The sequence below is a fragment of the Mauremys mutica genome, chromosome 3 (assembly GCF_020497125.1).
Source record: "Mauremys mutica isolate MM-2020 ecotype Southern chromosome 3, ASM2049712v1, whole genome shotgun sequence".
NCBI lineage: Eukaryota > Metazoa > Chordata > Testudines > Geoemydidae > Mauremys > Mauremys mutica.
The window spans coordinates 108,163,384-108,189,997 of NC_059074.1; the positions used below are offsets into that span (position 1 = coordinate 108,163,384).

General features: G+C 42.7%; 3 protein-coding genes across 3 annotated transcripts in view; 1 reads left to right on the top strand and 2 right to left on the bottom strand.

Moving 5' to 3' along the window:
• The window catches only part of HIVEP2 (HIVEP zinc finger 2), a 180,427-nt gene extending 155,390 nt beyond the window's left edge, over positions 1-25,037 (bottom strand). The window contains exon 1 of the mRNA XM_045010764.1: positions 24,612-25,037. The gene's annotated coding sequence lies outside the window, so the exon portion shown is untranslated. The remainder of the gene's footprint in view (positions 1-24,611) is intronic.
• LOC123366662 (uncharacterized protein F54H12.2-like) lies at positions 6,616-7,923 on the top strand. Its single transcript, XM_045010307.1, has one exon. It carries the CDS (start codon positions 6,616-6,618, stop codon positions 7,921-7,923), a length of 1,308 nt encoding a protein of 435 aa, XP_044866242.1.
• Positions 11,312-12,619, bottom strand: LOC123366664 (uncharacterized protein F54H12.2-like). Its single transcript, XM_045010308.1, has one exon. It carries the CDS (start codon positions 12,617-12,619, stop codon positions 11,312-11,314), a length of 1,308 nt encoding a protein of 435 aa, XP_044866243.1.
• Positions 25,038-26,614: the final 1,577 nt, after the last annotated feature.

The window sequence follows — 26,614 nt, forward strand, 5'->3', positions numbered from 1 at the left end:
GTGGTGCTTGCAGAGAGGGGCAGCATGCAGAGCCACATGCCCCCTCCCACCACTCCAGGCGCCACAGTTGGCCCCTTCCGGGAGCAGCTTGAGGCTGGGGTAGGCAGGGAGCCTTCCTTAGCAACAGCCATGCTACACTGCCAACCGGGAGCCGTCGGAGGTAAGTGCACCCCAACCCCCAGCCCTGAGCCCCCTCCCACAGCCAGCACCCCAAACCAGCTCTGAGCCCCCTCCCGGAGCCAGTTCCCCATACCCCCTCCTGCACCCCAACCCTCTGCCACAGCCTGGAGCCCCCTCCTGTGCCCAAACTCCCTCCCAGAGCTTGCACCCATCACCCCCTCCTACACCCCAACTCCCTGCCCCAGCCCAGAGCCCCCCCCCACACTGCAAACCCCTCAGCTCTACCCCCTCCTGAACCCCTTCCCCCCAGCCCGGTGAAAGTGAGTGAGGGCGGGGGAGAGTGAGTAACGGAAAGAGGCGGGGATGGAGTGAGTGGGGCAGAGCTTTGGGGAAGGGAAGGGGCCTCAGGGAAGGGGCAGGGTAGATCCTGGGTTGCCCTTACATTCAAAAAGTGATTTTGGGTGTAAAAAGGTTGGAGACTGCTGCCGTAGTGTCTTCACTAAGCACTTCAGCTGCGCTGTTGCAGTGCTGTGTGTACAGACAAGCCCTAAGACACCAACTCATTTCACAAAGACCACCAAAAAGCCATAAGGAGGTAAGAGTTTTCAAATCACTAGTGAAATAAGCCAAAAATCACATCAGTTACTAGAGAAGAAAGACTATCTGCCACTAACAACTCCCCATTTGTTTTCATCTTTTAATATTTTGGGGACCAAAAGCACTGACAACAGCCAAGCAAAACAACAAGAGATGCACTACTGAGCTTCCCTGTACAACTCCGCCAGCACCTGTCAGCACTGACTTGTGACCCCGTTCCTTGCCAACAACATAGCTTGCTGGAGCCAGCACTAACAAATGGGGCAAACTATGCAGTAGTTTTCACTAGGGAATTGCCGATTCTGAAGTTTTCATAAGAAAAGCAAAATGAAAACAATTTGCTATGATAAATATATTTTTTCATTATTGGTAATTGAACAAAAATCTGCTATCTGCATAAAACATGTTTGGATGTATATTAATACTAGCAAAATACATATAGAATGCTACTGGTGACTTGATGGTGGTGATCTTCTTCATCCATGTATACAGATCTCATGCTCCTCTCTCCAGCTCATCTCCCTCCCCACTGCAACTAACTCACTGTGGTGCTAGCAACATAGTACACCTCTACCCCGATATAACGTGACCCGATTTAACACAGATTCGGATATAAGCGCTCCAGGGGAGCGAGGCTGCGCACTCCGGTGGATCAAAGCAAGTTCAATATAACGCGGTTTCACCTATAACGCGGTAAGATTTTTTGGCTCCCGAGGACAGCGTTATATCAGGGTGGAGGTGTATTTGCAACACATTATCTTTTTAAAAAATCAGGATCTTTTGTTTTTAGTTTGCTAATATCAGGCAATGATTTCCTAGTCGGGTATTTTATTACACACTAAAATCCTAATGTTAATCATAAATCACTTCAGATGTATTAGTAACATGTTTATCAGTCACTGCCAGGAATCAGCTGTAGATCATGAAGTCAAATGAACATAACTTGCGACCACTTATATTTTAAGCAATACAAACTGCATCTGTTCTGTCCTACAGTAAGTAAAATTCCTATTGACTTAATTAGGAGTTTTCCCTGTATCAGGACTGTAGAATTAGACACAAAATAATTAATGAACACATTGCATGTTTTGTGCGCCATTCTTTATCAAAGTACTGTGAAAAAGTCTACATCCAAATGCTTTGACAGGTAGAAGAAAAAGTCATCCTTCAAAAGTCACATGTACTTTAATTGAGTCTATTCCATGTTTATGGCCTCTGTTATGCAGGTCAAACTAGATAACATCAGAAGCCACCATTATAGTTAACATTTATACAGAAATCCTGGCTCTATTGAAGTCAATGGAGAAACTACCATTTACTTCAAGAGGGACAGGATTTCACCTATGACTCTATCATTGTCCATTCAAAGATACGTATTTTTCTTTTTAAAGAAACATTTTTGTCTCTCCCAAGCACAAAAAACAAATGCCTTTGATCTTACAAATGTAATTGATCTCATCCTTTTGTCAGAAAGTGAGGGTGATTATCTTACTGCTGAGGTTGTTTTCACACATAAATTGTGGTGACATACAAGTACTGCAGTATTTCAAAATAATCCACTGCACCAAGATGCTAGAAATTATTTTCACACAAAATCGATCTGAAATAGAAATTATTTTCACACATAAAATGCATTATGGTTGTGGTTCTGCTCTGAAAAGTAGTGTAAACTGGCACCATCTTATTCAATAGATCTGTCCCCTTTGTTTATTCAGAGTCCTATCAGCGTATTTTAGTTACCAAAACTTTATTTTTACACTACTATTTACTCCTCCTTGCTGTGCATCTCTGGAGTTCTAAAAGAAACTGAGGTGGATTCTACTCTTTTTTATGCAACATTAACACAATTGTTTACTCAGTTCCAATTCCGGGGTCAGTCAGTGACAACTGATCATACTAGTTGAAGGCAAGGGGCAGGAGTTGCACCGGTGTCATTCAGGACCAAACTCACTTGGTAGAACCTTCATTACTGTTCATGCTTGTGAGGAAAAAAAAATTTGAGTCTCAGATCCCAGGACAGTAGTATAAGGGCCCTACCATCAATCAAACCCTAACCCCGCCCCTAACCCCGCCCCTTGACCCCTATAGCCCCTCCCACCTGTCACCGGAAGTCCCACCCTATGGGGGTATTACTTCCGGGGTCAAGATGGCCACATGACCGGAAGCAAAGGGGGTCATGTGACCCCTCTAAGAACTCCTCCCACCCCTCTCTACCAATCAGGAGGGGTTTCGTCCCGGAAGGACCACCCCGAGAAGAGATTTGACCAATCAGGGTGACTTCTGGGGCGGGTGACCGGAAGCAAAGTGGGTCATGTGACCCCTCTAAGAACTCCTCCCACCCCTCTCTACCAATCAGGAGGGGTTTCATCCCGGAAGGACCACCCCGAGAAGAGATTTGACCAATCAGGGTGACTTCTGGGGCGGGTGACCGGAAGCAAAGTGGGTCATGTGACCCCTCTAAGAACTCCTCCCACCCCCCTCTACCAATCAGGAGGGGTTTTGTCCCGGAAGGACCACCCCTAGAAGAGATTTTGCCCAATGAGTGTGGCTTCCGGGGCGGGTGACCGGAAGCGTGGTGGGTCATGTGACCCCTCTAAGAACTCCTCCCAAGGCCCTACGCCAATCCGAGTGCAGCACCATTACCCTATAAGTTCCAGCGCCGGACAGAGGAGGCCATTTCTTATCAAGGACACGAGGTTTTTAGAAAGGCTGCTGAGAGGAAACATGGACTCCTTCAACACCCCCGTCAGAAATTCGGACTTTGTTTTAGACCCAAGCACCATACTTATGTGGCGCAGGCGCTACGTCAGTGACAGTTCTGAGGAGGGAGTGACCGAGGGGAGCCCGAATGCCCATCCGTTGATGGATACGTCAGAACCCAAACCCGACACCCTCGTGAGGCCCCCCGATGAGCCTGATGGCCTCTCTTTGTCCACCCCCTCAGATTGCCGCACGGAGGAGTTACCGGTGGACAAGGCAAACGGAAAACACGGCGCTCAGGTAAATGAATGATTAAGAAACGGCGGGGGTGGAGGAGGTAATGAGGCTAGGAATGGGGTTTGTGTAAATTTAAAAATCAACCAAGCGGTTGGTGTACTTATACTGTTTTTTTTAAAATTTTTTAACAGCTCGACGAGGCCTTTCTAGACGCCTTAAAGAACTTGCGTATCAGTAACCCGGTGGGAGTAAATAGATCGAACATTAGCTGTTTTTGCTCATGTCCTTTTCACTGCCAAAAAAAGGACAAAATGGAAGAATGAACCAGCTTAGACTTACCGTGGGGGTGATGGCGGCCATTTTACAGGCGTCTGTAAAAACAAAATGGAAGAATGAACCAGCTTAGACTTACCGTGGGGGTGATGGCGGCCATTTTACAACTGTCTGTAAAAACAAAACAAACAAACAAACAAACAAAAAAGATTATGTTAAACCATGCAATTAATAAATTGTATTTAAAATGTGTCAATATGAGTGTGTCCATTTTTATACTTGTGGTAGTAAAAGACGGTACCGGTAGCAGGCATGTCTACGCCGACGGCTCTTTTAAAGAAAATATATTACAATCCCAGGGAAGTTGGGAGCTTTGGTGGAGTGAACCCTTTTTTTCAAGAGGCTAGAAAGCATAGTAAAACTTTAAATAGAAGACAAGTAACAGCTTGGCTTTCAGACCAGGATGCTTACACTTTACACAAACCGGCTCGAATACATTTTAAAAGAAACAAGACCATTGTTTCAGATGTGGATGCACAGTGGCAGGCCGATTTGGTGGATATGCACCGATTCTCCAAACACAACAGCGGTTTTAAGTACATCTTAACAGTGATAGACATTTTATCCAAATATGCCTGGGCCTTAGGCCTAAAAGACAAGACGGGTGGTGAAGTATCCAAGGCCTTTAAAGCTATTTTCAGCGAAGGGCGCGTGCCTCAAAAATTACAAACCGATCGGGGGAAAGAATTTTTAAACAAACCTTTAAGTGGATTGTTAAAGCAGCATGGGGTTTACCATTTTGTTACTAATAATGAAGTTAAAGCAGGGGTTGTGGAGCGATTTAACAGGACTTTAAAAACTAGGATGTGGAGATATTTTACAGCCCATAACACCTTTCGCTACATTGACGTCTTACCTGACTTTATAAAGAGTTACAACCAGAGCTTTCACAGAACTATACGTACCAGGCCCCTTGATGTTAACCCTTCAAATTCTTTGAAGGTATGGAAAACGGTTTACGGAGATGTTTTTAAAATAAAACGGGTTGTTGCCCCTTTTAGAAAAGGTGACCACGTGAGACTGTCTAAAACCAAAGGCGCTTTTGAAAAAGGTTATGAACAGATGTTTACCGATGAGATATTCATAGTGGATGAAGCCTTAACCAGGAGCCAAAGACCTGTCTACCGATTAAAAGATTATGAGGGTGAGGCAGTTACTGGATCTTTTTACCCTGAAGAATTACAAAAAGTAAACCCCAAACAAGACAGGGTTTACAGGATTGAAAAAATTCTAGTGGAGAAAGGAAAAGGGAGAAAAAAACAGCTACTGGTGAAATGGTTGGGTTGGCCTGATAAGTTTAACAGCTGGGTGGAAGCTTCTCAGCTCTGTGACATTTAGACACGAAACAGAAAAAATTCCTCCTGCAAAAGACAGAGAAAATTAATAATGAGTGATGGCGGGTTTTACATCACTTTGCCCAGCAATGCCAGCTCTGCAGTTTTTCCCCAAAACACCATCTCAAACTTTACAATACGGCTAATTAAGCCCTTGGATCTCCCTGGTGCTTGGGAGGTGGGGTTAGTGGAAATACAGTACCCGCACAGTTGGAATACTGTTAATGAAGACACCCCTTTTGAAATCACCTTTGGAGATACGACGTGGAAGTTTGTCCTACGACGAGGTTATTACTCGACCATACCTGAATTACTGGAGCATATGAACAGCGCCGTGGCTCGTCACCCCGGACCACCTGAGGTGGTCATGAACTACGACCCTGTGAGCAGAAAAGTGAGACTTAAATCTACCAATTTTATTTACGGGTTTTCTAGTGGCGGGGAGCTAGCTAACATTTTGGGTTTGGGCCCCAAACGCAACGTCCAAAAATTTCCCTTCTCGGCAGACATCACAGGCGGTTTTAACTCCTTGTATCTGTACACGGATATTGTAGAGCACCAGTTTGTGGGGGACTTTTCTGTACCCCTGTTACGCTGCGTCCCGGTCCGAGGAAGGAACAATGAGTTTGTTACCATCACCTACGATAAACCTCATTACGTCCCTGTCAGTAAACACCACATTGACACCATTACCATTGAAATAAAGACAGATCAGAACAGAAGCGTTTCATTTCGCTTTGGCAAGGTGATCGTCAAGCTGCATTTGCGACCGTGGAGAGAGCGAGGTTTCTAAAAAAAAAAAGCAAAACACTATTATGGCGATCGTAAAAAATTATGGCGACCCTACCATCTACAGGAACTATTACAAAGCCCAGGCTGGATATGCCCTTCCTGGATATCATGGGGCCCCCGTAATGTACGGGGCTGGTGTGGGTGGAATATTTCGTAGCCTTTTTCGAAAAGCTGTACCGCTTTTGAGGAGAGGGCTAGAGATTATTAAACCCCACGTAAAAACTGCCACTCAAAACATAGCTAAAGACGTGGTAGGTCATGTCTCCCGGGCTGTTCTGGAGAAGGTGGGGAATACAGCTTCACAGGAAGGATCGGGGTTGATGTACATTAAAAGGAGGAAGAGAAAGAGAAATACGTCATACCCGCGACGCACAGGGCCCCCGAAACCCTTTAAAAGAAGGGCTTTGACACGCAGGGCCAGCCATAAACGAAAGTCCAAGAGGAAGCCTGGGCAAAAGAGGAGACGCGCGCTGCCTGCTAAAAGAGACATATTTTAACCGCTATGGCTTTTGTTCACTGCGGGTCTGAAGAGTGCGCCAAATCCGAACTAGACTTGTTTCAAATAGCCCCTACGCAGACCAGCATTGAAAAAAGCATTTACATTGAGGTACCACCTCTATCGGCCGTTACGGAGTCTGCCCCCATTGACTTTTTTATAGCCGGGAATGGCATAGATTATATGGATTTAAACAATACGCTGCTTTACCTGTGTTGCAAGATTGTAAAAGGAGACGGAACTGAACTTGCCGCGGACGCCGAAGTGGGCCTGGTGAATTACCCGGTGGCCTCTATTTTCAGCCAGTTGGATGTTACGCTGGGAGACCGCCTTGTAAGCCAAAGCAACAATTGTTATCCTTACAGGGCCTTTATAGAATCAGTGCTCAATTACAGCGATGACACCCTCGCCACGCAATTTTCTGCCGGTCTGTTTTACAAAGACACTGCTGGACAACATGAAAAAACAGAGTTGGATGGAAGGAATCTAGGGTTTGTGAGGCGTGCAAAGCTGACGTCCGAGAGCAAAACGGTAGAGCTGCTGGGCCATCTACACAGCGACCTGTTTTTTCAAGAAAAACTTTTGTTAAACGGAGTGGATGTGAAAATTAAACTGACGCGCAGTAAAGACGCTTTCTGTTTAATGGGCAGCGCGGCTGAAGGTTTTAAACTGCGCATTGTATCAGCGTCCCTTTTTGTGAAGAAAGTACGGGTGGCACCGGGTGTCCGTCTGGGGCACGCGGAGGCCCTGCTTGCCTCTAATGCTAAATACCCCGTGGACCGTGTGGGAATGAAAGTGTTTAGCATCCCTGCGGGCAGCAGGGTTAGTAACCAGGAGAACCTGTTTTTGGGGCAGTTACCCAAAATGCTTGTCCTAGCGTTTGTGGATAACGATGCCTTTAGCGGAAGTTACACTAAAAATCCCTTTCATTTTAAACATTACGATATTAATTTTGTGGCCTTGTATGTGGATGGTGAACAGGTACCGACCAAACCTCTGCAACCGGACTTTGAGGCAGGCCGCTGCGTGAGAGAATACATGAATTTGGTACAGACAGCTGGTAAACACATGAAAGATCGTTCTTTGTTAATTGACCGGGAGGAGTTTGCACAGGGGTACACCTTGTTTGCCTTTGATCTGTCTCCCGACCAGGAATGTGCAGATCATTATTCCCTAATTAAAACTGGGAACCTGAGAGCAGAAATACGTTTTGGAAGGGCTTTAACAGTCACCATTAATATGATTGTGTATGGAGTTTTTGACAATGTCATAGAGATAAATCAGAGAAGAAATGTTCTGTTTGACTACATGTAAACATGGACACCGTGCAGCTTTCACGTGTCTTATCAACGGATCCTTACACAAAAAAGAATTTCTTAGATGTGTTCCCTTGTGATTGGCTCCCTGGAGGCAAGCTGTCTCAGAGACCCCTAGGTTTGGTGGTGAACACGCATCCACACAACCAACCGGGTGAACACTGGCTCGCGCTGTATCTGGCGGAGCATAACCGTGGAGAGTTTTTTGACTCATATGGACAACCCCCGAACAGCGTGTTGTTTCCTAAAAGCATTATGAAATTTTTAAACAAAAATGCCACAGACCTGGTGTTTCACAATAGACAATTACAAGACCCCCGCTCCGTCGCCTGTGGCTATCACTGTGTGTTTTTCTTACATCATCGTAGTAAGGGTTTATCTTTTGACCGGATTTTAAAATTGTATTCTAATGACTTAGTGCAAAATGACCGGATGGTAATGAATTTTGTAAAGAGTAAATTTAAATTTTTGGGCATGCCTAGCCTTGCTCAAAACATGTTTCAACAAGCCCAGACGTGTGTATCTTGTAATGATTTTTATAGCTGTGTTACCCAATAAAACACCCCAAGTGAGGGGTTTAAAGAAATTGATGTTTGGTGGTTTTTTAAATGACCAATTGAGAAAAATTACACAAATTTTTTTTTTTAAAGTATAAAAATGTTTTATTTAAAGCCAAACATTACAAGTTTTAAAAATTTTAGAATGTGAAAAAAAAACATTACACACTCAGCCACTGGGCTCTTTTAGCCATTTTTTTTTGTTTTTTATAGGGCAAAAAAGGGGGCACGGATTCTTGATCCGCCCCGGTGTCAGCAGGCGAGGCCTTGAGGCGTTCCAAAAGGTCTCTGTTGGCCGCATTGCCCATGACGGAAGAGGGTACGTTCAGTTCCGCCATGGCATTCATAAACACATCCCATCCTTTAGGTACACGTTTGCTAGGTACAGGGCGCGTTTGGGTGACGGCCCTGACTAAGTCAAGCATGTTAGAACCATTAACCACAGAGCCTTTGTACACAAAAGACCCTTTATCGTCCCATGAAGAGACATTTTTATCCTGGCCCAGTTTATTTAGCAATACTATTGCATTTTTTTTAAAACGCTTATTTACGTTATCCAGGACCTCCTGAGCAACAGAGTCTGAGTTCTTTGGTGTTTCTGGGGGTTTTGCAGTTACGCTTTGTTCCTGTTCCGGTAGAAACAGACTTATTTTTCCTTTATCCGCATTGCTTTGCTTCACGTACGTTAGGTACCTTTGAAGCACGGCACTGTAAAGTTTAGCCTTTTCGTATTCGGACAGGTCAGTTCTTTGAAGAACATACTTCATTTCAGCGTCCAGTAAGCGAGTCGCTGTTGTTCTGATATTTTCCTCTGCCGGAGGGGGAGCCCTTAATTGCTCCAACTGGTGGCTGGGCACCAGGTACATTTTTTCTGCATACTCCATTATCGATTAGTTAAAAGCCCTGTTATCAAAGGGATAGCAAAACTTAACAGAGGCCCAATAAACCCTCCAGACTGGCCGGTGGTTTATACTTTAAAAAAAACAACAGCTGGGTATAAAAAGAGATGACTTCTCGGCAAACCCCTTTTTAACAGCTTGGGGCTGCTACTAAAAACATGTCTAGCTGCGTGAAGAGAAACCTGGGCCTTTTAAAATTACTTAGCAAGTCATCCCCTCAGCAAAGGAGGGCTATACTGTGTTCGGCCTCTGACGATCTAGTAGCGGCCCTCTCAGAAATAGCGCTCAACACCTTAAAAGGAAACGTACCTTTAACACAAAATCAAGTGCGTGTGTTAAAAAAGAAACGCGCGCTTATAAAAACTTTGTGTAATAAGAGCGTTTCACTTAAAAGAAAAAAGCTTCTGGTAAAGCAGTCTGGGGGGTTTATTGGGCCTCTGTTAAGTTTTGCTATCCCTTTGATAACAGGGCTTTTAACTAATCGATAATGGAGTATGCAGAAAAAATGTACCTGGTGCCCAGCCACCAGTTGGAGCAATTAAGGGCTCCCCCTCCGGCAGAGGAAAATATCAGAACAACAGCGACTCGCTTACTGGACGCTGAAATGAAGTATGTTCTTCAAAGAACTGACCTGTCCGAATACGAAAAGGCTAAACTTTACAGTGCCGTGCTTCAAAGGTACCTAACGTACGTGAAGCAAAGCAATGCGGATAAAGGAAAAATAAGTCTGTTTCTACCGGAACAGGAACAAAGCGTAACTGCAAAACCCCCAGAAACACCAAAGAACTCAGACTCTGTTGCTCAGGAGGTCCTGGATAACGTAAATAAGCGTTTTAAAAAAAATGCAATAGTATTGCTAAATAAACTGGGCCAGGATAAAAATGTCTCTTCATGGGACGATAAAGGGTCTTTTGTGTACAAAGGCTCTGTGGTTAATGGTTCTAACATGCTTGACTTAGTCAGGGCCGTCACCCAAACGCGCCCTGTACCTAGCAAACGTGTACCTAAAGGATGGGATGTGTTTATGAATGCCATGGCGGAACTGAACGTACCCTCTTCCGTCATGGGCAATGCGGCCAACAGAGACCTTTTGGAACGCCTCAAGGCCTCGCCTGCTGACACCGGGGCGGATCAAGAATCCGTGCCCCCTTTTTTGCCCTATAAAAAACAAAAAAAAATGGCTAAAAGAGCCCAGTGGCTGAGTGTGTAATGTTTTTTTTTCACATTCTAAAATTTTTAAAACTTGTAATGTTTGGCTTTAAATAAAACATTTTTATACTTTAAAAAAAAAAATTTGTGTAATTTTTCTCAATTGGTCATTTAAAAAACCACCAAACATCAATTTCTTTAAACCCCTCACTTGGGGTGTTTTATTGGGTAACACAGCTATAAAAATCATTACAAGATACACACGTCTGGGCTTGTTGAAACATGTTTTGAGCAAGGCTAGGCATGCCCAAAAATTTAAATTTACTCTTTACAAAATTCATTACCATCCGGTCATTTTGCACTAAGTCATTAGAATACAATTTTAAAATCCGGTCAAAAGATAAACCCTTACTACGATGATGTAAGAAAAACACACAGTGATAGCCACAGGCGACGGAGCGGGGGTCTTGTAATTGTCTATTGTGAAACACCAGGTCTGTGGCATTTTTGTTTAAAAATTTCATAATGCTTTTAGGAAACAACACGCTGTTCGGGGGTTGTCCATATGAGTCAAAAAACTCTCCACGGTTATGCTCCGCCAGATACAGCGCGAGCCAGTGTTCACCCGGTTGGTTGTGTGGATGCGTGTTCACCACCAAACCTAGGGGTCTCTGAGACAGCTTGCCTCCAGGGAGCCAATCACAAGGGAACACATCTAAGAAATTCTTTTTTGTGTAAGGATCCGTTGATAAGACACGTGAAAGCTGCACGGTGTCCATGTTTACATGTAGTCAAACAGAACATTTCTTCTCTGATTTATCTCTATGACATTGTCAAAAACTCCATACACAATCATATTAATGGTGACTGTTAAAGCCCTTCCAAAACGTATTTCTGCTCTCAGGTTCCCAGTTTTAATTAGGGAATAATGATCTGCACATTCCTGGTCGGGAGACAGATCAAAGGCAAACAAGGTGTACCCCTGTGCAAACTCCTCCCGGTCAATTAACAAAGAACGATCTTTCATGTGTTTACCAGCTGTCTGTACCAAATTCATGTATTCTCTCACGCAGCGGCCTGCCTCAAAGTCCGGTTGCAGAGGTTTGGTCGGTACCTGTTCACCATCCACATACAAGGCCACAAAATTAATATCGTAATGTTTAAAATGAAAGGGATTTTTAGTGTAACTTCCGCTAAAGGCATCGTTATCCACAAACGCTAGGACAAGCATTTTGGGTAACTGCCCCAAAAACAGGTTCTCCTGGTTACTAACCCTGCTGCCCGCAGGGATGCTAAACACTTTCATTCCCACACGGTCCACGGGGTATTTAGCATTAGAGGCAAGCAGGGCCTCCGCGTGCCCCAGACGGACACCCGGTGCCACCCGTACTTTCTTCACAAAAAGGGACGCTGATACAATGCGCAGTTTAAAACCTTCAGCCGCGCTGCCCATTAAACAGAAAGCGTCTTTACTGCGCGTCAGTTTAATTTTCACATCCACTCCGTTTAACAAAAGTTTTTCTTGAAAAAACAGGTCGCTGTGTAGATGGCCCAGCAGCTCTACCGTTTTGCTCTCGGACGTCAGCTTTGCACGCCTCACAAACCCTAGATTCCTTCCATCCAACTCTGTTTTTTCATGTTGTCCAGCAGTGTCTTTGTAAAACAGACCGGCAGAAAATTGCGTGGCGAGGGTGTCATCGCTGTAATTGAGCACTGATTCTATAAAGGCCCTGTAAGGATAACAATTGTTGCTTTGGCTTACAAGGCGGTCTCCCAGCGTAACATCCAACTGGCTGAAAATAGAGGCCACCGGGTAATTCACCAGGCCCACTTCGGCGTCCGCGGCAAGTTCAGTTCCGTCTCCTTTTACAATCTTGCAACACAGGTAAAGCAGCGTATTGTTTAAATCCATATAATCTATGCCATTCCCGGCTATAAAAAAGTCAATGGGGGCAGACTCCGTAACGGCCGATAGAGGTGGTACCTCAATGTAAATGCTTTTTTCAATGCTGGTCTGCGTAGGGGCTATTTGAAACAAGTCTAGTTCGGATTTGGCGCACTCTTCAGACCCGCAGTGAACAAAAGCCATAGCGGTTAAAATATGTCTCTTTTAGCAGGCAGCGCGCGTCTCCTCTTTTGCCCAGGCTTCCTCTTGGACTTTCGTTTATGGCTGGCCCTGCGTGTCAAAGCCCTTCTTTTAAAGGGTTTCGGGGGCCCTGTGCGTCGCGGGTATGACGTATTTCTCTTTCTCTTCCTCCTTTTAATGTACATCAACCCCGATCCTTCCTGTGAAGCTGTATTCCCCACCTTCTCCAGAACAGCCCGGGAGACATGACCTACCACGTCTTTAGCTATGTTTTGAGTGGCAGTTTTTACGTGGGGTTTAATAATCTCTAGCCCTCTCCTCAAAAGCGGTACAGCTTTTCGAAAAAGGCTACGAAATATTCCACCCACACCAGCCCCGTACATTACGGGGGCCCCATGATATCCAGGAAGGGCATATCCAGCCTGGGCTTTGTAATAGTTCCTGTAGATGGTAGGGTCGCCATAATTTTTTACGATCGCCATAATAGTGTTTTGCTTTTTTTTTTTAGAAACCTCGCTCTCTCCACGGTCGCAAATGCAGCTTGACGATCACCTTGCCAAAGCGAAATGAAACGCTTCTGTTCTGATCTGTCTTTATTTCAATGGTAATGGTGTCAATGTGGTGTTTACTGACAGGGACGTAATGAGGTTTATCGTAGGTGATGGTAACAAACTCATTGTTCCTTCCTCGGACCGGGACGCAGCGTAACAGGGGTACAGAAAAGTCCCCCACAAACTGGTGCTCTACAATATCCGTGTACAGATACAAGGAGTTAAAACCGCCTGTGATGTCTGCCGAGAAGGGAAATTTTTGGACGTTGCGTTTGGGGCCCAAACCCAAAATGTTAGCTAGCTCCCCGCCACTAGAAAACCCGTAAATAAAATTGGTAGATTTAAGTCTCACTTTTCTGCTCACAGGGTCGTAGTTCATGACCACCTCAGGTGGTCCGGGGTGACGAGCCACGGCGCTGTTCATATGCTCCAGTAATTCAGGTATGGTCGAGTAATAACCTCGTCGTAGGACAAACTTCCACGTCGTATCTCCAAAGGTGATTTCAAAAGGGGTGTCTTCATTAACAGTATTCCAACTGTGCGGGTACTGTATTTCCACTAACCCCACCTCCCAAGCACCAGGGAGATCCAAGGGCTTAATTAGCCGTATTGTAAAGTTTGAGATGGTGTTTTGGGGAAAAACTGCAGAGCTGGCATTGCTGGGCAAAGTGATGTAAAACCCGCCATCACTCATTATTAATTTTCTCTGTCTTTTGCAGGAGGAATTTTTTCTGTTTCGTGTCTAAATGTCACAGAGCTGAGAAGCTTCCACCCAGCTGTTAAACTTATCAGGCCAACCCAACCATTTCACCAGTAGCTGTTTTTTTCTCCCTTTTCCTTTCTCCACTAGAATTTTTTCAATCCTGTAAACCCTGTCTTGTTTGGGGTTTACTTTTTGTAATTCTTCAGGGTAAAAAGATCCAGTAACTGCCTCACCCTCATAATCTTTTAATCGGTAGACAGGTCTTTGGCTCCTGGTTAAGGCTTCATCCACTATGAATATCTCATCGGTAAACATCTGTTCATAACCTTTTTCAAAAGCGCCTTTGGTTTTAGACAGTCTCACGTGGTCACCTTTTCTAAAAGGGGCAACAACCCGTTTTATTTTAAAAACATCTCCGTAAACCGTTTTCCATACCTTCAAAGAATTTGAAGGGTTAACATCAAGGGGCCTGGTACGTATAGTTCTGTGAAAGCTCTGGTTGTAACTCTTTATAAAGTCAGGTAAGACGTCAATGTAGCGAAAGGTGTTATGGGCTGTAAAATATCTCCACATCCTAGTTTTTAAAGTCCTGTTAAATCGCTCCACAACCCCTGCTTTAACTTCATTATTAGTAACAAAATGGTAAACCCCATGCTGCTTTAACAATCCACTTAAAGGTTTGTTTAAAAATTCTTTCCCCCGATCGGTTTGTAATTTTTGAGGCACGCGCCCTTCGCTGAAAATAGCTTTAAAGGCCTTGGATACTTCACCACCCGTCTTGTCTTTTAGGCCTAAGGCCCAGGCATATTTGGATAAAATGTCTATCACTGTTAAGATGTACTTAAAACCGCTGTTGTGTTTGGAGAATCGGTGCATATCCACCAAATCGGCCTGCCACTGTGCATCCACATCTGAAACAATGGTCTTGTTTCTTTTAAAATGTATTCGAGCCGGTTTGTGTAAAGTGTAAGCATCCTGGTCTGAAAGCCAAGCTGTTACTTGTCTTCTATTTAAAGTTTTACTATGCTTTCTAGCCTCTTGAAAAAAAGGGTTCACTCCACCAAAGCTCCCAACTTCCCTGGGATTGTAATATATTTTCTTTAAAAGAGCCGTCGGCGTAGACATGCCTGCTACCGGTACCGTCTTTTACTACCACAAGTATAAAAATGGACACACTCATATTGACACATTTTAAATACAATTTATTAATTGCATGGTTTAACATAATCTTTTTTTTTTTTGTTTGTTTGTTTTGTTTTTACAGACAGTTGTAAAATGGCCGCCATCACCCCCACGGTAAGTCTAAGCTGGTTCATTCTTCCATTTTGTTTTTACAGACGCCTGTAAAATGGCCGCCATCACCCCCACGGTAAGTCTAAGCTGGTTCATTCTTCCATTTTGTCCTTTTTTTGGCAGTGAAAAGGACATGAGCAAAAACAGCTAATGTTCGATCTATTTACTCCCACCGGGTTACTGATACGCAAGTTCTTTAAGGCGTCTAGAAAGGCCTCGTCGAGCTGTTAAAAAATTTTAAAAAAAACAGTATAAGTACACCAACCGCTTGGTTGATTTTTAAATTTACACAAACCCCATTCCTAGCCTCATTACCTCCTCCACCCCCGCCGTTTCTTAATCATTCATTTACCTGAGCGCCGTGTTTTCCGTTTGCCTTGTCCACCGGTAACTCCTCCGTGCGGCAATCTGAGGGGGTGGACAAAGAGAGGCCATCAGGCTCATCGGGGGGCCTCACGAGGGTGTCGGGTTTGGGTTCTGACGTATCCATCAACGGATGGGCATTCGGGCTCCCCTCGGTCACTCCCTCCTCAGAACTGTCACTGACGTAGCGCCTGCGCCACATAAGTATGGTGCTTGGGTCTAAAACAAAGTCCGAATTTCTGACGGGGGTGTTGAAGGAGTCCATGTTTCCTCTCAGCAGCCTTTCTAAAAACCTCGTGTCCTTGATAAGAAATGGCCTCCTCTGTCCGGCGCTGGAACTTATAGGGTAATGGTGCTGCACTCGGATTGGCGTAGGGCCTTGGGAGGAGTTCTTAGAGGGGTCACATGACCCACCACGCTTCCGGTCACCCGCCCCGGAAGCCACACTCATTGGGCAAAATCTCTTCTAGGGGTGGTCCTTCCGGGACAAAACCCCTCCTGATTGGTAGAGGGGGGTGGGAGGAGTTCTTAGAGGGGTCACATGACCCACTTTGCTTCCGGTCACCCGCCCCAGAAGTCACCCTGATTGGTCAAATCTCTTCTCGGGGTGGTCCTTCCGGGATGAAACCCCTCCTGATTGGTAGAGAGGGGTGGGAGGAGTTCTTAGAGGGGTCACATGACCCACTTTGCTTCCGGTCACCCGCCCCAGAAGTCACCCTGATTGGTCAAATCTCTTCTCGGGGTGGTCCTTCCGGGACGAAACCCCTCCTGATTGGTAGAGAGGGGTGGGAGGAGTTCTTAGAGGGGTCACATGACCCCCTTTGCTTCCGGTCATGTGGCCATCTTGACCCCGGAAGTAATACCCCCATAGGGTGGGACTTCCGGTGACAGGTGGGAGGGGCTATAGGGGTCAAGGGGCGGGGTTAGGGGCGGGGTTAGGGTTTGATTGATGGTAGGGCCCTTATACTACTCAGGACAACTTCATAGCACTTTTACTTAGAAAAATATGTTTACTTGTCATCTGAACTGGAAATCATTGAGAGACAATAACCATGGAACTCCACAATACATTATTATCAGTCACTTTTTCAAGCAGACCTGCACTAAAAAAAGTTTTGCACTATATTATAAACACGGTTAATACCTGTCACCAAGATATGTTCTACTGCATATTGGCTTTTCTCTATAACTAAATATTATCACATCTTGCTGTCAAAGAAGGGTATTCCCAATTATTATCTCAGAAATAAGTATATTTCAATTTTAAATGTTTCTTGACCAGCCATGACATTTCTATCCAACAAAGTCATATTTGTTTTGTGGCTGCATTTGATCTGAATCAAAAATAAAATGCACATGACTTAGTAGTATGTTTTATTTGATACCATCATTAAAATGATATGCAGTAAATTTAGTTTTATAGTTAACAATTTTTAAAGTCCCTAATGCATTAGTTTAGCAAATAATCCCACCGTATACAAATTAGTGTGCATGTCTACAACAGCACTGCAGTTAATGTCTGAGCATCAGTTTATTTACAATGGGACACACCACACATTGATTTTGTTTTAAAACAACTCCAGACAAAACCGTGGAACTGCAGAAAGGAGTTGATTTTTATTTAAAATAACGACAACATTGAGATTTATAAGGTAAAATAGGCAAAATAACACTGCCAATAAAGGCTTATTTTAAGATCTAGAAATTCTGATCATGTCCCTTTAATTTTTTTTTAAACAGAAAGTTTCTGCTAAGAATAAACATTACTGTATGCAAAAACTGCCTATTAAAAATCCTATTTTAACACATTTAAAATGTTATTTTCTATTATTACATTGTAGGCAGTATCATCTTCCACAACACATAATGGGGAGTTTCTTTGAGATTGTTAAATATCTCCAACAATTCTCTCTATTCATAACATACTTTGAGAGAAAGTATTGTGCCCAGTTCTGCAAGTCCATCACACATGGAAGTCTCACTGACTTCACTGTGTGGTCTGAAATGACAAGCTTGCAAAATTGGGCCCATAACATTATTGCAGCCTTAATGACTAGAAAATACATTATAAAATTTCCAACACATGATCATATGGTATCTGATAGAATTTTCCAACTAACTGAAAATATGTCTGAAAGAAGCACTAAACCAAGAAAAGTTAGCACAAATTAACAGAAATTATTTGTTGTCCTCATAATCCTCCTTTGAACGACTGACAAGAAATTTTAGCTTTCCGTTTGAACAGGATCAATCCCTTTCTATTTCAAATTAATCCCACTGGGTTACTGTTACATGTCAGCTGACATCATAGTTTCAATTCCCTTTAGTTCTTTGTTAAAAAAAAAAACAAAAAAAAACCTAAACTATATACATGCAAATTATCTAGCTTCTTTCCTGTGTAATTCTTTATATAGAATTTATGATAATCTCGTTTTAAAAAAACACTTTCCGCAACATTCAAGCATGGACTCCTCTTACATCAAAGTAGTAATTAAAGTGAACCTTTCAAAAAACAATGTACAACCTTTTTTTCTTTGGCAGCTCATATAAACCAGAAAGATTTCTGCCAATGCCAATACAATATAGGTACAGTACCATCTACCATGGTTGTAGGCAAGTGAACTTGTATTTTAAAACAGATAGTGCTCAGGAACTGAAATATTTTTATAATTCCTTTTTGAGGGGCTGACATTTTTTGGATATTGGAAAGTGGCATTTTATGATTCAGTATAAACTTCTTAGAATGGAGAGGTTGTCAAAAGTATTTTAACTAAATAAAGCTCCTACTAAAGAAACAAAAATCAGATGTAGTAAAACACACCCAAAATATTCACATAACTAGTCATTAAAACATACCAAGTTAGTTATGGTTTGTGTGTCATTCTAAGGAAAACGAGAACTGGCACTGAGACCTAATCTACACAACAGTTAAATTGGTGTGGACACAGTTATAACAGCATGAAGGAAACTTAGGCTGGGTCTACACTACAGACTTCGGCCACCACAGTCGCACAGCTATGTTGGAAGGGTGAAAACAGACATGATTTCTACTGGCGTAGATGTTCTGGAAGAAGCCATTAGTGTAGATACAGCGAGATCAGCAAAGCTGAGCTTTTATCAATATAGCTTGTTTCACTCATGAGGAGTGGTTTTACTAAACTGGTACAAAGCGCAGCTTTGCCAGTATAGCTGCATCTACAATAGGAGAGCTTTGTTGATATAGTATGCTGATAGTCTTGCACTGGTACAACACTCCTAGTGCAGACACGGCCTTATATTGGTATTGCTTATTCCTGTAAATTAAGGGGAATAAACTGTACCAGTATAAGCACCTTTATACCAGTGTAACTGCATTCACATTTGCAGGCACCCACTTTATCTATACTGATATAGTTAAAGAGGTACAATTTTTTGTGTATAGACATTATCTGTGGGGCCCATTTAGAGAAAGTATAGAAAAAATGCATTCAACAATGGTAAATTTAGAAATCAACTAAAAGTAAAAGGCCGTATTTTCAACTATGCCTTCAATTCTGTGCCTGGAAAAATGTGAAAAAAATATACGTCCAAAGCAGCATGAACAAATATAGATGCACAAACAATGTGGTGGGCATAAAGAGTTGTTATCCAGACTCCACTCTCATTATAGCAGTATGATGAGATCAGAAACTGAACATTTTTGCAGGTGCACAAATCAGAAGCAAATTAAATTAAGGCCTTGCATCCACATGCAGTCTTATATTTAGGCTATATAAGATGAGGGTGAATATTAAATCACACAGTAAACAAAAATGTTAACATACTTATGACTGTCAAGTTAAAATTATTTAGAATATTTTTATTTCTTCTGATTACTTCATATTAGGAGTCATGGAAACACGGGCCAGAATGTCCCCACCCATTTTAATAGTTGTGGGAAGGGTTTTTTGGGATCTAGAATAGAATAAGGAATATTTTGCAAGATATTATTGTGGTTCCATTGTATATGTATACAGAGTTAGTGGTTTCACAAATGAACAGGGGTGCATGTTGACACTATTGGCACTAACCGGTGGCAGCCTTGTGCCCTCTCAGTAGAATAGCCAAAAAATGGATGCTGTTGGACAGAAACATGTTTTTAACCCACTAGCAGTCCTTTCAAGTCAGAGTTAAGGTACAACTGGCAGGTTAGCATGGGAAAACTTGTAATACTTCTACTTGCATGGAATTTTTACTCTCAGGCTGTCAATCCAGTACTTTACATAAACCCTAAATTCACTAAAGAAAGAAAAAAGGAGACCTTATCAAATATTCCTTTTTTATGTTGTTGAAATAAAACAATTCCTAAAAATTGCTTAATAAACATATTAATATCAGCAGTGAAGAAAGAAAGACTACAAGACTCTTATTTGCTGTTTGCACCCTTTAGAAAGACATTGCTAGTTTGAAATTACCCTATGATAATTTTGGACCTACTATAATGAAAAGTAACACTCAAGATCAATATAACTGAAGGACATTAGTGTAAAATATTGTTTAGTTTGTGTCTTTAGACAGTTTACCATTTCCCATGTAGTACCAGATAGTCAGTTCCTCCTTTCTGAAAAGACTCTTATAAACTTAAACAAGCGAGCAAAACAATCAATAACTATTCGTGATTTTTTTTTAAATTCAGAATACACTATTTAAAGGATTTCTATCAAAAACAGGATTTTTTAAAATCAGTTAGGCAACTTGTCCTACCTTAATCAAGTAGAAAAGGTATGCAGTCTCTGCATACAACACTTCCCTTCAATTCTCCCAAGAGCGAGTACTTAATTTTGTAAAAGACTATAACCCATCAAATTTAATAACAGTTATACATGTCCCTTGTGAGGAGAACGGACCTTTACAATGGCACTTTCATGTTCACTTTTTCTGGAAAGAAGAGGTGAATTAGACTGAATAGAACATTCTTTCCTCTATATCCTGACAAGGACACTACCATGAAGATGTATCTCATTTAAGTCATAACTCAATCCAACTGTAGAAGGTTAGCATGCAGGCCTGACCGTTTTATCTTGAACTGAAATTCATGTGCAAACTCAAATAAGAATCATGTGGAAGAAGTGTCATCCATACTCCTCCACTTCCAGGGCTGGACTGATAGCCATCAATATATAGAACCACAGCCTGTTACAACACCCTACCATCCCGCATACTGAAGTCTGAAAGTTTGATGACTTGCCTTATTTCACAATACTTTACATCTCACATAGCTGATCTTATCAATTTGCCACCTACAGTAATACTGTTTAACAGTAGGCATTTTCCCCTAAAACGGAAAATTACAGTATTAAGTATTACAGTATTTAGCAATCACTTCTGCTAGACACAGAGATTCCATATTCCTGCTACCATTCCCAAAATGGTCAGATTCTAAATTAATATCAAGAACTGTCCTTGTTAATGAGTCAGGAAGAAACCACCAAAATGGTACTTGTCACTTTCACTTTTGCTTAAAGCCAATTTGCAATCACTCCTGCTAACAAAATAAATAAATAAATAAATATCCAACCAACCCTGGTAAAATGAAAGCTTGGCTATACAATAAACTTTCTTTTCTTAAAATCAATAGGTACAGCCTGTAAATATTAACAGTGACATCACAGCGTTATTAAAATAAATACGTTCAGCTAGAAACAGTAAACCAAAAGCTAAAAAAAGAATGTGCCACCAGTAATCTAAACACAAATTTAGTGCCAAACACTCAAGCAGACATATGTACCTACCATTATTCAGCAAGAACCACTTGAATGCATATGGTTCTCTGTTTTGTCTTCATAGTAACAAGAAGGTTTGTAAACAGATCTTACATAGGAGGAAATCTAGTTACTTGAGAATCTAAAAATCTGTCTTTGTGAAGACCAGTTTTGCACTGTTGCCACATAATAGGATTTAGTTGTGTTAATATGTGACTAAATGTCTTCTACTTCAGCCCAAATTCTGTTTTCATTTCACCTCATAATACCAACAGAATTGAAACATGTCACTGTAGCCTGAACTTATTCCTGCCACTTTTGAAAACCATCAGTAAATGCTATAAAAATGTATATTGCATTATGTTAAACACTTGGGAAGATTTCATCAGCTATGTCAAAATTAATGATACGTTGATTTTGTAGCACATCAATACCATTTACACAGGTGAAAAGCAAACCAACCTAGAGTTCGTTTACAGGAATAAAAATAAAAACCTAAGTGCAAAAATCAGCTCTGTGCGATAAGTAATCTGCATTTTCACTGTTAACAGTTGTTGTTTTTAAATTAGGCAAAACAACAGAAACCATGTGGAAGATATCAGAGCTTCAAATTCCCAAAGTTTCAGAAGTGACTCCTAACTTCAGACGAAGAGAAATTTAAAATATAATTGTAAAAGACTCTGTAAGATAATGTGGAAGTGATGATGTATGTTTGTATACTGCAAACCTAGTAGGCAAAGAATCTGGCACCTTAGTTGTGTTAGGCTAACATGTTTACATGTCATTTTCATTATCAAAATACATATGACTCAATACCACATCCTTACATTAATCTAAAGATTAGATTCCTGTTGAAGTCAATGGGAGTTTAGCCTGAATAAATAGTCTAAGAGTTGGGCCCATTCTCTGCTTTTGGTCCTTGGTAGACCACTTGTTCTTTTAATTTAATAATTACTATTATTTACTTTACCCTACAGTAGCACCAGAACCAAAATCTGGATCAGAGTCTGCTTGTGCTAGATGCTGATGTAAATGACGGTGTCTGCCCAAAGAGCTTAATACAGTAATGCACCTAGCTACTAATTATTTGTTTTCTCCTTTGCAGGCCAATTTATTTACTCCCTCCATCATAAACCACAACACAGATTCATTATAAGATCAAGGTATTAAAAAAAATTAGTATCCTTGACTCTTTGTGCACACAACTTTTACTACCACTAGTAAGGTATGTAATTATCCAAATTCTAATACTTAAACTTGTTCCATCTCAAAAAGAGAAAAGAACAGAAATTGTTGAAAGAAATGGAGCTGAATGGCATTTTCCAGGAGTTTCACTTAAATTTTTAATTAAAACTTCTTACTTTAAGGACGTGATTAACATTTCAAGTCTTTAGCCTTCTTGATTAGTACATTTTTATTGATATAATAGAAATAAAATAATAATACTTTAAATATTCTGTCAGTAAATTAGAAAAATATTGAGTTCTTATGGCAGATTAGAGTCAGAGCTTTTTTTTTTTTCAATAGCATAATCATTTATGTGAGGGCAAAACTGAATTAGATTCCAGTAGCACAAGGGAACAATAAGAAAACTGAACAATTCACATTACCATTGTAATGGAAATAATGGAAACAAATCCATGAAGATAGCCTCATCTAGCAAGGCCTAAGCCTTTTTATTATATCAGTTGCACTAAAATGATTATTCTACATATTCTACAGAATCATATATCCTAAGTATATTAAACAGAACAGAAATAGCATCTCCTTCCTCTCTGCTTCACTTTCTCGTTTGTAAAATGGGGATAATAACATTTACTGTACTTATTTCTCAGGGGTGTTGTAAGCAGGGAATGGTGAATGTTTGTGAAGCACTTTGAAAATGTAAAGAACTCCAGACAGTAAATGTGAAGTAATACTAGCCAAACTAAACCTGGGATTTCCCCTCCAAACCTAGGATTTCCCCTCCAAATATTATTTTCCCATAATTACAGAGGTAATATATTCCAAAGAAAACTGTGAGAAACAACTTGAAGAATATCCCTTCCTTCCTCCTTCACAGCACAGAGCTCCGTGAAGGACTAATATCTGGTTGCACATTATGACGCCCCCCATACACATACATTGCAGCGTAGATGTTTCAAGGTAGGGTCTCACATATAACAATCATGGATGTGCCTGTTACATAATCAGATGCAGCCAGACCATAGACACCGGTTATATAATAAATTCATTTCTGCACTGACAGCGGCCGCTCCCCCTCCCCTTGCAAGCTGGCTTCCAGCCTCCCTCCCCCAAGGGAACAATGGTCTGTTTAGAATGTGCAAAAGGAGAGCGAGCACATCTGCTTTGATGGCAGCAGCAGCAGCAGGCAGAGCCCCTTGTTAACCCCCTTCCTGTGGCTTTTACACGTCATGGAACATTCCCGGAACGGGCCAACGTTCCACCCACTTCAGGGAACAGGCATCAAGGCGCAGCGCGCAGCACAGCCCCGCACACGCATCCAGCCCCCGCCGCCTCCAGCCCGGGGCGCACACGCGCGTCCCCCCCTCCCCCATATACGCACAAGGACAAGTCAGCCGCGACAGCCAGCTGAAGCGTCCGTCAAGCCACCCCTCTCCTCCCCTCCGCTTCTCTCCCCGTCCAGCCCCTGGGATCATTCCAGCAGCAACCCCCCTCTTCCATGCAACCCCCTGCCCCTCCACCGAGCGTCTGCGTCTCCCCCCCCCCCACCTTGCCATCGGGAGCCCAGCGTGAGAGCCGAGCAGCCGTGTCCCCTCCTGCGTGTCTCTCCTTAGTAACCATGCCCATTCTTCGCCACAGGAGGAGATTACGCAAGGCAGCCTGCTCCTAATCTGCATACACTTACATGCTGGGTATTCCCCACATTTCCTAACAGCGGGCCACTAACAAAGACACCCCCAGTGCAAGAAGAGGGGAACGGTTCCCAGCATCCGAGGGAAAACGGGCCGATGATCGCAACAAGCTCAGCACGCCTCGAGAGGCGACTTACCGCTCGGGTGGGTTTACAGCCCCACTGGTTTCCCTCCATGCCCCCCTCCCATTCTTCACATGTCCTTCATGGACCCCTGCTGCAGCCAGACAGCCCCCAGTGCCACCGCGCACTTGCAAGTTGCTCCAGAGACCCTCGCAAGCCTGCGCCCTCAAAACACCCAACTTGTCAAGGACTTTTCCTGCTACAGTCAAAATAAATAAATAAATCACCATTCAACGAGTGTCTCTCCCCTTCTCGCTCGCCCCCCCCCGCACCAGCTCAAAGCGGCTGTCAGCTGGTGCCTGTGACAGGGGCGGGGAGGGTAGGGGTAAGGGGGGGAGGGGTCCTTGCAGCAGCTGCTGCCGCTCACCTGGAAAGTCACCGAGCCGGAAGGAGGAAACCCCTCCTGGTGCCCTTGTTGTTGTTGGTTCCGCTGGGGGGCTCTTGTTGCTCCTTTGCTAAGGTGGTGCCTGGAGCGAGGTGGCCCGCGGCATTGCTTTATATAGAGACAGATCGAGATATTCCGGCAGCCAAGGGGCGTCTGGTTCATTGACTTGTAGTAGGATAGACCATTGCTCTCGGGCTTCCTCTCTCTCTCTCTCTCTCTCGCTTTAAATGGTGGAGCTTGATTTAAAATGAGAATAAAATCAGGGCGAGAGAGAGGCCGGAGAAGCCGCAGTTTTTTTCCGGAGGAGGGAGCCTCTCGGAGCTGCAGACAGACTGGGTTATTCCTGGCACCACTTCCCAGAACAGAAGTTACAAGGAGAGAGAGGGGAGAGCTCAGCCAGTGATGTCATCGGATCCCCCAGCGCGTCCCAGGGAGGGAGCGCGAGAGGGAGGGAGGTTGAACCAGAAGATCCAGTTCCAGAGAATGATGGGCTCTGTGTGTGTATGTGTGTGAGAGAGAGAGAGGTGCACTGTGCAGACAGAAAGAGGGGGAGGGAAGAGGCAGGGCTTCCGAGTGCAAAGCAGCTGCCTCCCCCAGCCAGAGGAGATCTCTGCTTCCCCCTCCCCCTCCTTTGAAAAGGGAACTCCCAGGAGAGCCAGTCTCAACTTGCCATGCAAAAGTTGTGCGTCTTCCCAGCTTGAGAATTTCCTTTAAGGATGTGGGATCCTCCCCCCCCCGCCCTTTTTATTTTCCACCACCTCCACCCCCTTTCCCTCGCCTGGTCAAGATCATGTTATCTGTCAGAAAGAACAAAATAATACCAGAGTTCCTGATGCTGACTGCATTTCTAGAGCATTTGAACCTGTTTTCTTGCGGTTCCCATCCCTAGTCCAAGTAGCTTGTCTAATGTGTCATGCAATACGTATTTTAAATCATGTGCTGCTTTGCCCCCTACTCCCAAAGGGAAGGTTTATAGGATTCTCAGCAATTATTCCATTACTCTCTAAATGGAATTTTGGAAATATAAAAACAAAACAAATTGCTCAAAGCAGTACTGGCTTTTTCCAGACTACTCTGATTGCAAACTCAGTGTCTATTTCTAAACTCGGTGTGTATTTCCAAAAGAGAATCTTCAGCTTTAAACATTTTCTGGGCTTATTTTGTTTACTTGTTTTAAAATGTTTTATTTTCATATCTATCTGAAGAGTCGCTAGAAAACAATTTTAAAAATGAAGTAACTTGTTTAATATACGTATACAAAATAATACAAACTATTGTCAGCTGCAGGACTCCCTGCTTTCAGTGTTATAGATGATAGGTAACGTTCATCTTAAAGAAGACTGGATGTCATACATGTGAACTTATTAGCAATATTTACTTTCAAGGCTGCTGCTCTGAGTACAGAGGCCTGCAGGCTGCAGCAGACAATGAAAAGGCTGAGACAGGACAAGTGCTCCACTTGTGCCCAATATGGTCTCTGTGGTCTGCTGTTCGCTTAAGTTGTGACCCTGCCAGCCAATGAGGATTCAGAACGTTTTATATCAGCTGCTTTTGCTCTCATGTTCTAGGGAGTAAAGAGAGATATGAAGGGCAGAAATAAGAGGGTGGTGCCAATTCATTCTATTCTAGAATATCTGTGCCCACCTTTTTCTTAATATAGTTTGTCTCCAATAAGCACATAACTCAGGGGAAAATATTCTCTTGTAGTACTATGTAAAGCAAGAAAGAAACAAAGTACTCTGATTTAACTTTTTTACGTTCATTCCACTATTTTTCTTACTACTTCATACAATAAAACAAGTCTTTAGTGTTCCAAATGAGTAATTAAATAGAGAAATAAAATCAAAATAAAGTCATATATTTAAATAAAATTCCTTATGTGTGTAGTAATAATATCCTTCATAATTAAACCAATATGGATATTACAAATCAGTTATTTTTCACCATTTGTGCTTTTGGTTTTACCTTTTTACGCGGAGTAAAGC

Bases quoted from the DNA above. Each gene is read 5' to 3' on its own strand.
- LOC123366662 (XM_045010307.1), top strand. From the start codon at position 6,616: ATGGCTTTTGTTCACTGCGGGTCTGAAGAGTGCGCCAAATCCGAACTA.
- LOC123366664 (XM_045010308.1), bottom strand. From the start codon at position 12,619: ATGGCTTTTGTTCACTGCGGGTCTGAAGAGTGCGCCAAATCCGAACTA.